The sequence below is a fragment of the Ciconia boyciana genome, chromosome 1 (assembly GCF_034638445.1).
Source record: "Ciconia boyciana chromosome 1, ASM3463844v1, whole genome shotgun sequence".
In the NCBI taxonomy this organism is placed as follows: Eukaryota; Metazoa; Chordata; class Aves; order Ciconiiformes; family Ciconiidae; genus Ciconia; species Ciconia boyciana.
This window is the reverse complement of record NC_132934.1, coordinates 1297949-1314447: the sequence shown is the minus strand read 5'-3', so window position 1 is coordinate 1314447 and position 16499 is coordinate 1297949. Positions and strand designations below refer to the sequence as shown.

Below are 16499 nucleotides of genomic sequence, written 5' to 3'. Positions count from 1 at the left end.
GGGGCTTGGGGACCCCTGCCCTGCCCGGGCTGCCCTCCCCGGGGCTCTGCCCTCTGGCTGCTCGGCACCAGGGGTCCTGCCTGCACGTGGCATCGGGGCCCTCCACCAAATTCCTAGTTATTGCTTTTATTCCTGTGATATCCCACCCGGTCCCTCTCCCGGCTGGCGAGGAAGAGGAGCCTGCAGCCTCGCAGTGCCGCAGCCCCCCGCCCTGCAGCTCCGTGGGGTCCCTGGGGGCATCCACCCTCCCCGTGGGGCAGAAGGCAGCGGGAAGCTGAATTCGCACAGGTACGGCGGTGCCCGGCAGCGTGTCCCTGTCCCCGTCCTCGCCCGGCGCGACCCTGGGGACATCGCTGCAGCAGCTCCCTGCACGGCAAAGCCCCCGCGGGATCCCGGCTCTGGGGGTGACGGGGACCCGGCACCCCGGCATGGGCTCCCCACGGCCAACATGGAGACCCCCACACATGGCATGGGAGGAGGAGGAGGAGGATGAACAACAGCGATGGAGGAAAGCAGGTTGGCCAAGGGCTGCACCGGCAGTGCGGCAGCCCCGGCTGGGCGGACGGACGGATGGACAGACGTCCTTGTCAAGATTACAAATACCCAGCAGCAAGAAGCTGAGCGACGTCCGAGCGGCAGCCATCAGCCCTCCGACACGCCGCCGCTCCCCTCCGGCTGCACGCCACGCGCCGGGCATGCACGGCACCGTCCCCGCTCCAGGCTCCAGGTGGGGAAACTGAGGCACGGTGAGCCCTGCTGCAGACGCCGCACTGTAACTCCAGCTCCCGCGGCAGCACGGTCGGCAGCAAGAGGTGGCTGAGCACCATCCTGCCTCTCCCCGCTCCTCCCCGGCTGCCCAGGCAGCACCGTGGGGCTGTGCCGGCACCGGCTGAGCTGCCGCCACGTGCCAGGCCGCTTTCCTGGTTGCTTTTTTTCCCCCCAAACCTGAACTGCAGACTGCGGCAAGCGCTTTCTTTAAGGGGGAGAGGATTTTATTTGCCGTTCCCCCCCTCCCCAAGTAATTAGGATTGCAGCACGGCGGCTGCCGGGCCCATTGGCATAAACAGTTTAGCAACTGCCGGGGCTGCTTTGCATAACGCGCCGCTGTGCCGCATGCCGTCCCCGCCTAATTGGCCTTATGGGTTGGAACCTCCTAAATTGGGTTAACGCCGAAGCGGGTCAGGAGGACGGCACGGTGCCGCTGGCAGTGGCGGTGGGACCCCCCTGTCCCATGCGGGGTCCCCCAGGGCTGGGAAAACCCATTGGCTCCAGGACAGAGCAACGGGGGCAGCCGGCGGGGTTCGGGGTGCCAGCGCGGTGCGACTGTGGCTCTCCAAAGCTCCGCCGCGACATCCCCCGGCAGCATCCCGGCTTCCGCGTGGCCCCCTCGCCGCGGCCACGTGCCAGCTGCCGCGGCCCGGCTCCTGGAGGTGGAGCGCATCAGTGCCGGGCGAGCGGCTCCTGCGTCGCGCCGGTAAAGCCCGGCGGGACCCCGCGGTCGGCTGACGCCGTATAGACGCAAAATAGTCTGCACCTTGGGGAAAGCCGGCAGCCTGGCCGACGTAATTAAATCAGGCACCTTGTCAAAATAAGGCTGCTCATTTGCACAACATGAGCACGAGGGGGGAAGGGGTGGGACGGGGCTCCGGCAACCTTCCCGGCGCTGCCTTGGTGCGGGCGACGGCAGATGCTGAGCTCTCCCATCCGACGCCTGGTGCCACGGAGCATCCCGGTCCTGCCCCGTGCCATGCTCCGCACACCCTCTGTGCCCATCCCCAGGAGGTGACAGAGCTGGCACGGCCGCGGGACGGCCACCCCTTGGGCCGTGGCAACCCACCGGCGCCTGGCCGGGCTGTGCCAGGACGTGGCATCCAAAGGCAAGAGCTGCCGCAGCGGCTCCGGCATCACCAAGAGGGGTTTTCAATGGCTTCTGCCGCCCAGAATGACTCCTTCCCGGAGAGGTGCCTTCGAGGGGGGAGCATTAAACCTTGGCAAGGGACAGTTTTTGCCCACGATTCCATAACCGGTCCCATTTGCCAACCCCGGGGAGCGTGCCGGCAGGCGGGGGGTGCTCGGGGGGGGGATGCTCCCAGGGATGCTCTCCCGCTCTGGTCCATGGTCTCCAGCCTCGTTTTTTCTTGAAGGCTCCGGCAAAGAGCGGGGGCTGAGACCCGCTGGCAAGGGTTCGTTTAGTTTTTAACGAGCCCTGCCAGCGATGGTCCCTGCCCGTCGCTGGCACGCAGCAGGCAGCGCCGAGGGACAGGCAGGCAGGCAGGCAGGCAGGGATGCTCTCTGCCCGCTCCGCAGAGCAGCGCCTGCCCCTTCCCAGCTCGGCGCAGAGCTGCGGCCTCCAGGGCTCCCACAAACTGCTGACACAGCAGCTGGAGCCTCTAATTAAAACCGTAATGATAAAGGAAAAATGTGGGCTACGAGGCAATCAATAAGGGACCAAACGCCCCCCTCCTGCAGGGCTTGGGTTGCTCGGACCCCCGGTCCCGGGGGGTTTACAAAGCCGGTACCGAGATGCTCGCAGCGGGATTAGCAATTCCCCGTGGGGCGAAGCCGGGTCCAGCCCCACACGCGGCGGGGGACAGGGCGGGCACAGCAAGCATCACAGCGAGGATTTCCTGACAGATGCCCGGGCGCTGCCCATCGCTCTTCTCTCCGTCAGCGAGCGGAGGGGTGAAGCGCTACCCATGACCCCCAGGCTCCTGCGGGAGCCCTAAAATTTGGGGGAAAATGGGGGCTCCTCACCCCGGGCAGGGATGCGGAGGAGAAGGGCTGGACGGCCACGCTGCTGGGTGCCAGCACCCACGGGCGAGGGGGAGCCGGGTGCGCGCAGGAGGGCACCTCCATCCCTGGGTGTCCTGCTCCGGCGGGTGCCGGGTGCCAGCGATGGGGAGGGACCGACCCCCCCGGCACCCAGTCGCCCACCCCAAGCCACCAGCAGTCGTTAAGCCCCCTCATCGCCTGCTAATAACGAAGCGGGCTGCCGGCGGCGTCGGTGGCTGCGCGCCCAACGTGCCCCCGGGTGCTGTAAAGGAATAAATCCGCTATTCCACGTAATGGATTGTATATAATGACTTGGAGAGGTCAGCGAAGGGAGCAGTATCGTTAACAGCACGGAATAATTCCCTTCCTCTTCTCAGCCAGGTCCTCCGAGCCGGCCTCGGGAAGTCTCGGCCGAGCCGCGTGCCGTGCCGGAGCAGCACGCCATGCCGGAGCAGCACCGGCTCATCCGGCAGCGCCACTCCGGGCTGCTTTGCTGGCAGAACCGAGCTCTGCACCCCGGGGTTTTCATGGACATCGGTGCTTGGGGCATCCCCAGCATGCCTGCAAAGCTGTGGCACTGCGGACGGCATGGCACGGCACGGCACGGCACGGTCCCATGCCAGCACGGTTTTCCAGCTCGCTCCCGCTGCTCCGCTCGGGTGAGCAGGGATGGAGGCGGCTGGTACCACGCCATCATGCCATCCCGGCTTGGGGACTCCATGGAAACATGCCAGCGGTGACTGAGCACCGTGCCGGCACCGGCCCCGGGGGGTGACACATCGCCTGCGCGCCCGCCACGCCTTTGGGGACAGGGCGTGAACAGGCACACGCAGGCAGAGCCGGGTGCCATCGTCTCCCAGCCCCCCGGTGCACACCGAGAGCAAACCCCCTCCTCGGAGCTCGTCCCCTGCCAGGTCCGGGATGTCACCGCCTGTCCCTGTCCCCTGCTTCTTGCATTAAAACCTCGCGTTTGAAGTGCACGAGTGAAAGAGGTGAGGAAAAAAAAGGGGAATAAAACATAAAAGGCTCCTTTCTGCTCAGTTCCTGGAGGACTCTGAGCATTTAGCCGAGGAGTTTAAAAGCCTGCTGACCCGGCACGCGCCGGCAGCCGGGATTATGGCGAGAAAACTTTCAAAGGCCCCGAGGGGCTGCAGGGGGACGTGGGCAGGGGAGGAGGGCGAGCAGGCAGCGCCGGCAGCTGCTGGAAGAGGAGATCCAGCCACCCCGGCCCAGTGCTGCCCGTGCTGCCGGTGCCGCCCGTGCTGCCCGCGCTGCCCACGCCAGGCTGTGCGCAGGGAGGGCGAGCCGAACGCCAGCCCCGCTCTAAAAATATAGGCCTGACCCTGTTCTAAAATTACCGCTCGGCACCCGCCGCTGGCAGGGAAATCGGCCCCGAGCTGCGGATCCGTCAGCGGGAACGGCTCCCGCCGCACTTCCCAGCTGGAAATTGCTGCATTGCAACAAGAGCCGGGGGCTGGCAGGGGCTGGCAGGGGCTGGCAGGGGCTGGTGCAGGCAGCAGAGCGCGCCCGGCGTCCTGGGGCACAGGGGACGTTTTGGGCCCATTTCCCACAATTACGGCACTGGGGTGGGGTTTGCAGGGAGGGTGATGGGGGGGCTGGAGCTGTGACACCCCCCCCCCCTCAGCTCCCCACCGGGCAGCCCTATCCGCCGGCCACGCTGTTCGGCCCCACGGCGGTGACGCAGCCAGCGATGGATGGACTGACGATGGGGGATGTCCCCATCATCCGGTTGCCGTGGAAACCGAAGGGAATCACCCTCCGGAGAGCCTCCGTGCAAAACCCCGGGACCCCGCCACGCTCCAGGAAAGCAGCAGGGATGCAGATAAGGATAGCACCCACCCCTGCGCCCGGGGAGGGGGCTGCCGCCGTTTAACAGCCCCATCGTGCCTGGGGACAACCGCAAGGGTGGGTGGGCACCAAACCCCAAAGCCAAGCCGGGGTGGCAACGCCGAGCGGGGTGAGGGGACGCCGTGGCAGGAGCCACCCAGAGCGAATCCGCAACGAAGGTGCCCATCACCCTCTCCTCTCCCCGGCAGCTCCCTGGGATCGCAGCCTTAATCCTCCTCGGGGGATTTTTTTATTTATTCAAGCCACCCTATTTAGCCGCCGTCCTCAGAGGAAGGATTAAGCCGCTGCAGTCTCGGGGCACTTGGCTGCTGCGCCCTGCAGGGACCGTGGAATTTGGGGGTTCTTCCAGCCAACGGCCCGCGGGCAGAGGGGTACAGGCAGACACCTACCCCGCTGCCAGCCAGGCGCCGCGCGTACCTCGCCCCGGCTCAGAGAGAAGGGTCCGGGGAACGTCCCCGAGGGCCATTCGGGTCCTGACCCCCCGCAGAGGCTCCACCGAAACGCCGCGTATCCCACCCCGGCTGCACCCCGAAACACGGAGCTGGCAGCGCGGGGCTCGTCCTGCCCTTGCCCCAGCTGCGGGAGGGCAGTGCCGGTGCCCGACGCCTCTCGGCCGTGCCACGCTGGCTTTGCAAGCCGCTGATTAAAGCGTGAGCCAAACCAGACCCCTCTGTCCCCCGGGAGCCCCGGCGTTGCCTGCCCAGCCCAGATGAAAAGCAGCAGCAGCAGCAGCAGCGTGGCAGCGGGCTCAACCGTCCCGGTGCTACTGGCATCGTGCTCCTCCCGGGCTGGTGATGCCCGGCACAACCGGGAGGAGCAGGGTGAGACCCGCAGCAGCCACCGCGATGTGCCACATCCATCACAGGCTGGGGGTCGAAGCCGGCACCCTTCTTGCAGCACCACAGGAGGGGACGGTCCCATCACTGCCACCCCACCCCGGGGCGGGGGGCTGCCCGCTTAGGGGGACAGAGGGGCTGCCCGGAGCACTGCCCCCACCCCGGTGCCTGCCAGCACCGAGACCCCGCTCGGCTCAGCCCGGGCAGCGGCGAGCCAGCAGCTGCGGCTTTGTTAGAGCCCCGATCGAAATTCCACGTGCATCGAGGCCAGATGGGGCGAAACACTGAAGGGGTCGACGCAGGAAGGAGAAACGCAGCCGGGGAGGCAGCGAAGCCGAGGGCGGGGGGCAGGCGCCCGTGCCGTGCCATCCCGGCTGCCCGCGGCACCCGTTGTGTCCCCCAAAGCCAGCTCAGGACCCCGGGGCAGCCGCCTTCCCCGCGGGACTGAGGGGTCCTGGGGGGCTGCGAAAGCCACGACGGCAGTTTCCCCCCTGCCGACGGGCAGAGGCGGGCAGGACCCCCCAGGAGCAGGCAGGAGGCGGGCAGGCGGGCGAGCAAGCGTAATGGGATGTGACAGGCCCTGGCTGGTGCGGTGGTGAGCGCCGGCTGAGCCGGAGCCTGCAGGATGTGCTAAGGAAGCAGAGCGATGCCCCTGGGACGCGGGTCAGCAGTTTACAGCAGCCGAGCGCACGCCGCAAGACGCCGAGGAGGGACGGTGACGCCTGCCACGTCCCCACGCACACCAACCTGTGGGCTCTCGCCGCTCCCAACCCCCCCAGCTGGCTGCGTTGCCCTGCAGGGGCAGCCACATCTGCATCAGTGCCAACATCTGCATCAGTGCCCACATCTGCATCTGCAGCCGCATCTGCAGCCGTGCCCACATCTGCATCAGTGCCAACATCTGCAGCCGTGCCCACATCTGCATCTGCAGCCGCATCTGCATCCGCGCCCACATCTGCATCCGCAGGCCGGTCCCCGTCCGGGATGGCCTCGGTTCCCATCCTGCCGGCACCCCCGTCCCCTGCCCGGTGCCACGGGGCAGCCGCAGCCTGCGAGGCACCGGGATGCGGGCGCGTGGTCCCGGGGCCGGGTGCCATCCTGCACCCCACGTGCGTCTGCGGCGGAGAAGGGTGAAGCGGGGAGGCGCAGCGCAGGCAGAGCAGCGTGGCCCGGGCAGCCCTGTCCTCACACTCGTGGGCTCGTCAAGGGGACGGTGGCGCTTGGCAGGAGGAGGAGGAGGAGGAGGAGGAGGAGGAGGCCGGGGGAAACCAGGCCATGGCACAGAGGCTGAGCGTGCACGAGTGGAGAAACCCCTCGCTGCATCGCTGCTGCCCGCGCTCTGCCGGGGAGATGGCGGCTCATCTGCCCCAGCTGCCTGCTCCTGCCCCAGCCCCCCCTTCCTACCCCAGCCCCCCCATTCCTGCCCCAGCCCCCATTCCTGCCCCAGCCCCCCATTCCTACCCCAGCCCCCCATTCCTGCCCCAGCTCCCTGGGACAGGGCAAGAGGAAGGTGCCACCTCTCCACGTGCAACCCCACACCGGCACCACAGCGGGTCCGTACCCCGCGCCAGGAGCCCCCCGCTTGCCTGGGGGGGCTCTTTTAGTCACACTGGGATTTAAGCGGCAGCACTTAAACCCCCCCGAAATGGAAGGGCACCCCCCGCACCTGGGTGGCAGCTGCATTTCCGCACGAGCCGGTGGAGGAACCCCTGTGCCGAGCAGCCGCCGGTACCGGAGCAGCGGTAGCCGCTTGCTGTGCCGTGCCGGCAGCCAGCGCTGGGATGGATCCCGCCATCCGCCGCCGCAAACGGCTGCACCTCGACCGAGCAAGGGTCTGTGCGGTCAAGGGGGGCCGAGCTCCCACACCCCCCGGCCACGGCGAGGAGGAGGCGAAGCCGTGCCCGGTGACAACAGCTAATTTAAACGGAGTGAGGAATTACCGACTGCACCGATGCGAGGGTGTAAATACAACCGGGGAAGGGAAGGGGTGAGAGCAGGGAAGAGCAAAGTCATCTGTGCATAAATTGCAGAGTTTTATCTTGACAGTCACTCGGGGAGATGGCTAAAGGCTGCGGAGGGCATTTTTCATCCTATATTGAAATTATGAATCACGGCGTAATTACACAAAATGGATCTCGCGCTCCGGTGACACAGAAGTTTCAATCAGAGAAGTTGCATGAGTTAGTGAATTTTAATATCAAGAGACCTTAATGAGAGCACATTAAAACCAGGGGGGGAGGCAGAGACAGGAGGCAGGTTCGCCGCGAATCCCTGCGCACGCTCGGCAGCCCGCATCCGGCATCGTCCCCCCTGGACCCGGCCTCGCCTGCAGGATGCGGCCGCGGCACTCGCATTTCCCTGGGAGAACTGGCAGGAAAAGCACAAAGCAGCACCCAAACCTGCCACCCTCAAGAGCAGCTGGGAGCTGCCCGTCCCTCCTGCTGGGAATGCCGGCCGGCAGTGCCCGGCACACAGCTCGCCGGGCGCCTGGATACTTTCTCCTTCAGAAGATCAAAAGAAAGTAATTTACAGTTTTTCAGCTGAGAAGATAAAGCTGCTTCCCTGCAGAGCAATTTATGTAATTATTATTAGCCGAGGCCATGCAAGGTTGTCCGCCGCTCCCTCCAAGGAGGGCCCTGCCGGCGCTGCCAGAAGCCCGCCTGCGGACGGGCCTCGCACCGGTGCCGTGAAGGTGCTGCATCGGCCCTGCTGCCCACGGCAGCTCCGGCATTTGCCACGCATCTGCCGTGCAGCCACCGTGCATCCATCACGCATCCGCCGCGCAGCCACCACGCATCTGCCGTGCACCCGCCGTGCATCTGCCGCGCGTCCCCTCTGCATCTGCCACGTCCACCAGGCATCTGCCGGGCAGCTGCTGTGGATCTGCCTCACATCTACCACTCAGCCACTGTGCTTCTGCCGTGCAGCCGCCCCGCATCCGTCCTGCATCCGCTGTGCAGCCTCCCTGCATCCGCTCTGCATTCCCTGGGCATCCGCCCTGCATCCGCTGTGCATCCACCATGCATCCGCCCTGCATCTGCTGTGCATCTGCCCTGCATCCACTGTGCATCCGCCCTGCATCCGCTGTGCAGCCTCCCTGCATCCGCCGTGCATTTGCTATGCATCCACCATGCATCCGCTGTGCATCTGCCATGCATCCGCCCTGCATCTGCCGTGCATCTGCTGTGCAACTGCCACACATCCTCCCTGCATCCGCTGTGCAACCGCACGCAACCCCTGTGCATCCGCTGTGCATCCACCGTGCATCTGCCCTGCCTCCACCATGCATCCGCCGTGCATCTGCTGTGCATCTGCTGTGCATCTGCTGTGCATCCACCCCGCATCCGCCGTGCATCCACCCTGCATCCGCCGTGCATCCACCCTGCATCCGCTGTGCATCCACCATGCATCCACCATGCATCCACCCTTCATCTGCTGTGCATCCGCTGTGCATCCACTGTGCTTCTGCTGCGCATCCAGCCTGCATCCGCTGTGCATCCACCATGCATTCGCTGTGCATCCACCATGCATCCGCTGTGCTTCTGCTGTGCATTCACCCTGCATCCGCTGCGCATCCGCCATGCATCTGCTGTGGATCTGCCCTGCATCCACCCTGCATTTGCTGTACATCCGCTGTGCATCCGCTGTGCTTCTGCTGTGCATCCAGCCTGCATCCGTCCTGCATCTGTTCAGCATCCACCGTGCATCCGCCATGCATCCGCCGTGCATTCACCCTGCATCTATCCTGCACCCGCTGCGCATCCGCCCTGCATCCGCCCTGCACCATAGCTCCGCGGAGAGCAAAGCAAAGCACTGCAGAGGACTTGGAGCTGCTCTAACTGCCCCCCTTGGCACACCCCATCTGCTCGGAGGGCCCCGATACAGCTCTACCCTGCTGGCGCACCCCCTTTGCACGGGGAGCAGGGGGAAAGGCCCCCCCCAAAGCAGAGAGGCAGGGTGGGGGACAGGCAGCGTGGCACTCGGCCGCTGCTCCCGGGATGGCTGCAGACCCCCGCAGCCCACCGCAGCCCGTTCCCGCCACCCTCCTGCTCCGCTGGCAGGCACCGGAGCCGAACTCTGCTCCACCGCGGGGCTGCACCGGCGCAGGCAGGCGCTGAGCAGAGCTCTCCGGCCAGACCAGGCACCGCGGGGCGGGGGGACACTGCTCACCGCTCCCCCGGGGCTGGCCGCGGCTGCCGTGGAGGGGGACAGGGCCGGCAGCCCTCGCGATAACGAGTTCCTCGCCCAATTTAAACCGAACGGCTGGGAGTGGGCATAAAGGGCAGCGACGCGCAGCGCATCCATCAACCCGGGCTGCCCCTTCCCACCGGAGCTCTCCCCTGCTCCAGGCGGCCCCGGAGACGGACGAGCCCTCGCCAAGGCCCCATTTGCCCCGTTTGCAGCCCAGCCCGCCGCAGGGTGGGTCCCTCCTCATCCTCAAGGCAGCGGCAAACCTCCCTGCCCGGGTGACGGAGCCCCCCCGGCACGGCCGCACGCTGCGTCCTGCTTCCTCTGCACTTTCCTTTTCTGCAAGCATCATCTCTCTGCTCGCCTGGTTTTTGCAGGCGTCATTCGCCAGGTGCTTTTCGGGGTCACCGCTTTTCTGCAGCCTTGCTGGGACGCGCGCAGCAGCTTCGCCCAGCGCCCGGCAGGACGTGGCCCCCTTTGCCAAGCCGCAGGACTGCTCCTGGCGGCTGCGGCTGCGGGATCGGGGAGAGCAGGAGACGTCCGGCCTGTGCAGCGCAGCCCGGCCTGGCTCCCACCGCAGAGGTGGGGGGGTTTGGGGGCCAGAACCAGGTCCCCAGTCCTCCCCAGTCCTCCCCAGTCCTCCCCAGTCCTCCTTGGTGTGGGACTGGCAGCGCAGAGGAGTGCGAAGGCAGGGCCACGCCAGCCAAGCGCAGCGTTACCAGAGCCACAGCCACCATCACGTTCAGAGCAGAGACCGTGATTCAATATTGATTTCCACCAAAAATAATAAAACAAAACAAAACAAAATCAAATGAAAGGGGAGCGCCGTCCCCCCCTGTCCCCCGCCCGGCGCTGCTGCCGAGAGAAGCTGCCAATCGCCTTTTCCCATCGCTGCCTTCAGCGAGGGGAGATTTAGGGGCAGAGCAAACACAATGCCTCGGCGATTTACGGACTGGCTGCAAACGCCCGGGGATGCTCTCGGTATCAGCCGGTGCGTAACGGCCGGCGGCATGCGGCTCCCACCCGCCGCGGGAACGGCGCAGCCCCCGAGCAGTGCCGGGGCCCCGCAGGGACGGGGGTCCCACGGGCGCCGCTCTGCCCTGGCAGCCCCCAGGCACAGCCAGCCGCACCACCCCAGCTCTGAGCCCCGCACACCGGGGCATTGCCGGGATCTGGCCCCGGCGCTGCGGCAAAACCACGATGCGCCAACACGAGACCCTTGGAGAGGAGAGCGGGGCCAAACCCGGTCCCGGCAGTGGAACCGCAGGAGGCTTTGCCAGCGCCGCAAGCCAGGTCCACGCGGCTTTTTCCGGAGCACCAAACCACTTGCAGAGAGCGGAGACGAGGCGGCTGTGGCTCAGCAGCGCGGCGCAGCCGGAGCACGGCGTCCAGCGCCGGGGGAAGCTCCCGCTGCCCCTTGCCTTTGCTCGCAGCCTTTTGGCAAGACCCGCGCCCCACGGGCATCGCCAGCCCCTCCCGCCCTGGCACTGAGCCGGCGTGCCGCAGCCCCCCAGCCCCTGCGCCGGCGAGCATCCCCTACCTCTCGCTGCAGCACCAGCTCCTTGGTGAAGTGCGTGGCCTCCTCGCTGAAGGGCTCACCCTCCTGGACCAGCCCAGGCAGGTTCCTGGCTCCCCGGGGACATTCGATGCCTGCGGGAGGAAGAGGAGGAAGAGGAGGTTGAGGTGCTTGGAGGAGGCCAGTGGTCACCTGCGTGCCATTGCTGGGGACGTCACCTGAAAGAAATGTTTCGGGGACGAAAGGGGCTGCCAGAGCCCAGGCGGGATGTGACCAGCTCCTGGGGCACAGGAGGGTCCCCACTGCTGGCACTTCCCTGGCAGCGGGGCAGGGAGAGCCTGGGACAGCCCTGGGGCCAGCAGGGACGGGGACATGGGGACGAGCTCCCTGGGGCCAGGCAGGGGAAGAGCCAGCAGGGATGGGGACATGGGGACAAGCAGGGGAAGAGCCAGCAGGGATGGGGACATGGGGACAAGCAGGGGAAGAGCCAGCAGGGATGGGGACATGGGGACGAGCTCCCTGGGGAGGACTCCCTGCTCCGTCCCAGGCTGGGGGCAGGGAGGAGCCCCTGTCCCTGTCCCCTGTCCCCAAACCACCCACCCTGCCAGAGGAGTCGCCTCGCCTGGGTCTCTCCCTGCGACAGCCAGCCTCGCCAGGGGGTTTCGGGGACCCCAGGGTGCAGCTGGGGTGCAACACCCCACCCACGCCATGGCACGGGGAGCCCCAGGCTCCCCCGACCATGCAGAGACCATCAACCCCCCCGTGGCGCAGACCCCGCAGCACCGGAGGCACCAGCTGTGCAAGGTCCCCCCGTGCAAGGTCCCGTGCAAGGTCCTGTGCAAGGTCCCGTGCAAGGGCCTGTGCAAGGTGCCCCCAACCAAAGCCCCCCCGTGCAAGGTCCCCTGCAGAGCAGCACCCCACGGCACCGTGGGGAGCCGCCGTGGGGGAGCTGGCAGGACCCCCAGCTGCCTTAACAGCCGTGCGCGGTTCTGGCTGGCGTGGTTACGAACCGTACGAGCCGCCTGTGCCGATAACTCTGGCCGAGAGCCCCTGGTAAGTGGGTATTAATTCTGCCATATCCTTACAGCCACGGAGGCCGGTCAAGCCCCGGCCCCGTGAGCCATCGTTAAAAATTAAAATACTTATAAAACCAGGAGGGAAGGAGGCCGAGTGCTGCGGCGGTCGCACCGGACCACGTCCGGACCCCCACATCCGGACCCCCTCTCTCCCTGACTCAGTTTCCCCACCTGCAAGCTGAGGTAACCGCCCCAGGCTCCCCTTTGGCAAACTGCTGCCAGCACCGGCGGTGGCACAGATTATTAAACTGGGAAGTCCTGCATTATTAATTTTATTTTACATAATTCGTTATTAATGAAGTGCCGGGAATTACACTTAGCGGCTGTCTGAGCGCTCGGTCTGTGACGGAGCAGCAATTCTCACGTCTCGGTGAGGGAGGTGGGAGGGAAAGCGCACCGCGAGGCTCAGCCCGGCGCTCGCGGCACAGCCGACAGCAAAGGGAATCGGGGACCTCGCCAGCCCTGCCATCGACCGGGGACACCGCAGAAAGGGAAAGGGAAAGCAGGCCAGCTGATTAATGATGTCTGCCCCTCGCTTGTCACGTCCCCAGAGCACCGCAGTAAACCACACGGGCCCGGCCAGCCCTGCGGTGACAAGGTGCTGTGTCCCCAGGGCGCCGGGTTTGCTGTGAGCACCGGCTGCAGCGATGCCGCTGTCACCACGGGGGGCACAGGGGACATGAACCCCCCCTGGGAGCAGCCGGTAAGTGCCGGGAGCCCACCCTGCAGACGCAAGGTCCCCGTGTCACCGGGTCCCCATGTCACCGGTGACGGCAGCCCTGGTGACTCCAGCGTGCCTGTTACCGGCGGCTGAGGGGTTTCCAAGGTCCGGCGGCATACAGACCCCTGGCCACGCCAGGGACTGGGTGGCTCGTTTTGGCACCAGGGTGGCTGGAGCGGTGGCACCCCCCCATGTGGGTCAGCCCCACACCGCCGGCCCCACACCGCCGGCACTGCACCGCCAGCATCGCACCGGGCTGCACCACCAAACCCGGGAAGGGAGATCGGCTCTCGCGTAAGCGGTTAATGAACAATTTCCAAAGTGCTGCTTTCGCACATTACCGAAGTGCTGAGCTCTCCTCCAGCGGCGCCCGACGCAGGTGGAGGGAACCCCGCGCCCGCCACCCCCCCAAGCCCCCCGAGACGGGGAATCGGCGCAGGCTCACCGCACGGCGCAGGCACGGAGGATGAGAAGCGCCCGGTGAAACCAAGGCTCCCTGCTCGGCAATTGAGCTCATGATTAAAACGGGTGACTTGCATCACTCGACATTAAACCCCTGCCCTGGGGGCGATGGCAGGGGGTGGGGGGGCTAGAGGGGAGGGAGGCTGCGGGACCCCCGGCTCCCCCCGAGGCTCTCCCCGCTGCGTCGCTCCTGGGAGAGGCACGGCCACCCCAGCTGGGACTGGTGGGGTCCCCAGCCCTGCTGCGGGGTCCAGCGGGGTCCCCAGCCCTGCTGCAGGGACCGGCAGGGTCCCCGGCTGCTCGCGGGCCCTGCAGCAGCCGGGGGGGGTTACCCCCCACCTCAGCACCACAGAGCACCCACAGAAGGAGCCTGGTGCATTGGGAAGCCGCCCCGGTGCCCCCCGCACCCCGGCTCTGCGCCGGCTCCCCGTGGGACCCCGCCGAGGTGGGGCCGTGGCTGCAGCCTGGAGGATGTGTCGCTGTCCCCATCGCTGTCCCTATCGCCCCCCCATCGCCGTCCCTGTCCCTGTCGTATCCCCATCCTCATCCTCATCCTCATCCGTGTTGCATCCCATTCCCCGTTTCCATCCCTGTCGTATCCCCATCCTCATCCTTGTCCCCATCCCTGTCCCATCCCCGTCCCCTCCACCCAACCCACCCCCCCACCGCCTCCCACCATCGCCATCACCGCGACACCACAGCCCGGTGCCGGTGTCTGGCAAAACCCCCTTTTCCCCCTCTTTCCCACCCCGCTCCTCCACGCTGTCTCCGAGGGAAGCAAGACGTGTCCGGGGAATCTGCAGTTTCGCTGCCGCGGCAGGGCAGGCAGCTGCCAGCCCCCCGCCCTGCCCGCGCCCCACCCAGCCAGGCCCCCCGGGCGAGGGGACCCCTGTCCCTGCCCGCGCCCCCCCGCCTCGGTGGCATTGACATCCCCCGCCCCGAAAAAACAGGGTGAGAAAGGAAGATTTTTGGAAACGCGGCAAAATGTGGGGTGGGGAGAGCGGGCAATCCCCTGTTCTTCGTTACCGAGCTGCAAACCGGCAGCCTGGTAACGAAGCGCGGCGGCGGCTGGAGGGCTGGGAGGCTCCCCCCAACCAGGATGACCCCAGGAGCACCCGGACCCTCCTGCGGTGCAGCCAAGGGGACCCTGGGCAGGTCCCTGGGGAGAGGGGACCCCCCTCCAGCCCGGGGGCTGCAGGCAGGGGAGGGGGGACAGGCTTTCGGTGGCAGCCCCCCAGCTCCCGGACCCCGAACCGGCCCGGCACCGGCTGCACCGTGCACGGAGCTGACAGACGGACCCCGGTTGTGAGCGGGAGGAAGGAGAGGAGACGCATCTCCTCCTCCTCCTCCTCCTCCCAGCACGCTGGCACCGGGCAGCAGCAGGATGGCACGGCTCCAGCGCAGCTCCGGCACGGCACCGCCAGCGCTGCAGCGAGGCCATGGCACGCATCCCGGCCACGGCACGGATCCCGTGCAAACGCGCTGCCAGCATCTCCAGCAAGGAGCATCCTCCAGCACCGCGCTGGGAGGGGGAAATGAGGAGCCAGAGCTGCCAAGAGCGTGTCTTCCCTTCCTCCTCCTCCTCCTCCTCCTCCTCCGCAGAGCGAGCAGGGGCTGGGGGAAGGGAGCCGCCGCGAGGGCTTATGCACCACGACGGCAATATTTTTCTGAAGAAAATAATTTGAAGAAATAGCTGAGGAAGCGTCCGAGTCCTTAAATAAAATAAAAAAAGCACAGCGCAGCGTTTTTACAGCGCGGCGAAGGGCTGCTGGCCCCGCGGCACCGGGGGATGCCGGCACGCGGACCCGCTCCGACCCCGGACAGGCTGCGCAGCAGCTCAGGATGCCACCTCGGATCCTCTCTCTGCCGGTGACGCCGCCTAAACCCACGCGAGCGAAGCCTGCTTTTGGAAAAGGAAAACCTAAAAAGGATGGGATGAGCGTGCTCAGCCGCAGAAACACGCCGGCTGCCGTACGGCAAGGGGAGCGGGCAGCTCGGCACTCACCTGGAGCTAAGCAAGCCCGGCAAAGTTACCCAGCACTTTAAAAAAAAAGTAACTAAACCCGAAGCCGCGGCTCTGCTGCTCTTCCCGGGAAGCCGTAACGTATTAATCTGCGCAGATGAGGGATGTGGTTTAAAATGCTGCAGCGCGTGGCTGGCACCGCTCTCCCCTGGGGCCTCAAAAGAACTCCGCTACAAATCACTTTTGCCCAACGTTTTTGCCGGGCAGAGAGCCCCGGCAGCGCGGCGGGGATGGAGGCTGCCGGGGCTGCGGGGGGTGCCCCGAGCCTGGCCCCATCCCTGCTCCAGCATGCGGGGACGGATGGAGGGCGAGGGCTGGGGACAAGCATCCCGGGGCATCCCGCAGCATCCCAGGGCATCCCGCAGCATCCTGGTACCCCGCAGCATCCTGGGGCATCCCGGGGTACCCCACAGCATCCTGGGGCATCCCGCAGCATCCCGGGGCATCCCGCAGCATCCTGGTACCCCACAGCATCCTGGTACCCCGCAGCATCCCGGGGTACCCCATAGCATCCCGGGGCATCCCGGGGTACCCCACAGCATCCCGGGGCATCCCGCAGCATCCTGGTACCCCGCAGCATCCCGGGTACCCCGCAGCATCCCGGGGTACCCCACAGCATCCCGGGGCATCCCGGGGTACCCCACAGGATCCTGGTACCCCACAGCATCCCGGGGCATCCCGCAGCATCCCGGGGTATCCCCCAGCCGGGGACCCCCCAATAGACAGGTTGCCGGCAGCTCGGGGTTTGGTTCCACCTCACGCTGTCCCAAGCCGTCCCGGCACCTTTATATTTAGGGGCTGTATTTATACGGAGCAGGGAACCGTGCCGAGGCTTTTATAACGGATCATAAAGGGGGTTTGGTGCCCCCACGCCGTGCAGGGTTCGGCGGAGGGGCTGATCCTGCACGGCCGCGGAGCGGAGCAGGGGTGGGAGCCGGGAAGGGCCCCCGGGGACGGCCGCGCATGGGGCAGATCCTGTGCAGCTCAGCGGCATCTCGCCGGAGACGAGCCACGGGAGCCGGCGTCCTCCGGCGGT

The 16499-nt window shown here is 66.6% G+C and overlaps 1 protein-coding gene across 2 annotated transcripts in view; it reads right to left on the bottom strand.

The window, feature by feature from the left end:
• Window positions 1-16499, bottom strand: part of SND1 (staphylococcal nuclease and tudor domain containing 1) — a 140839-nt gene that overhangs the window by 24656 nt on the left and 99684 nt on the right. For both annotated transcript variants that reach the window (XM_072856487.1, XM_072856477.1), the window contains one exon: window positions 11206-11315. In XM_072856487.1, the coding sequence (XP_072712588.1) occupies window positions 11206-11315 (110 nt within the window). The remainder of the gene's footprint in view (window positions 1-11205; window positions 11316-16499) is intronic.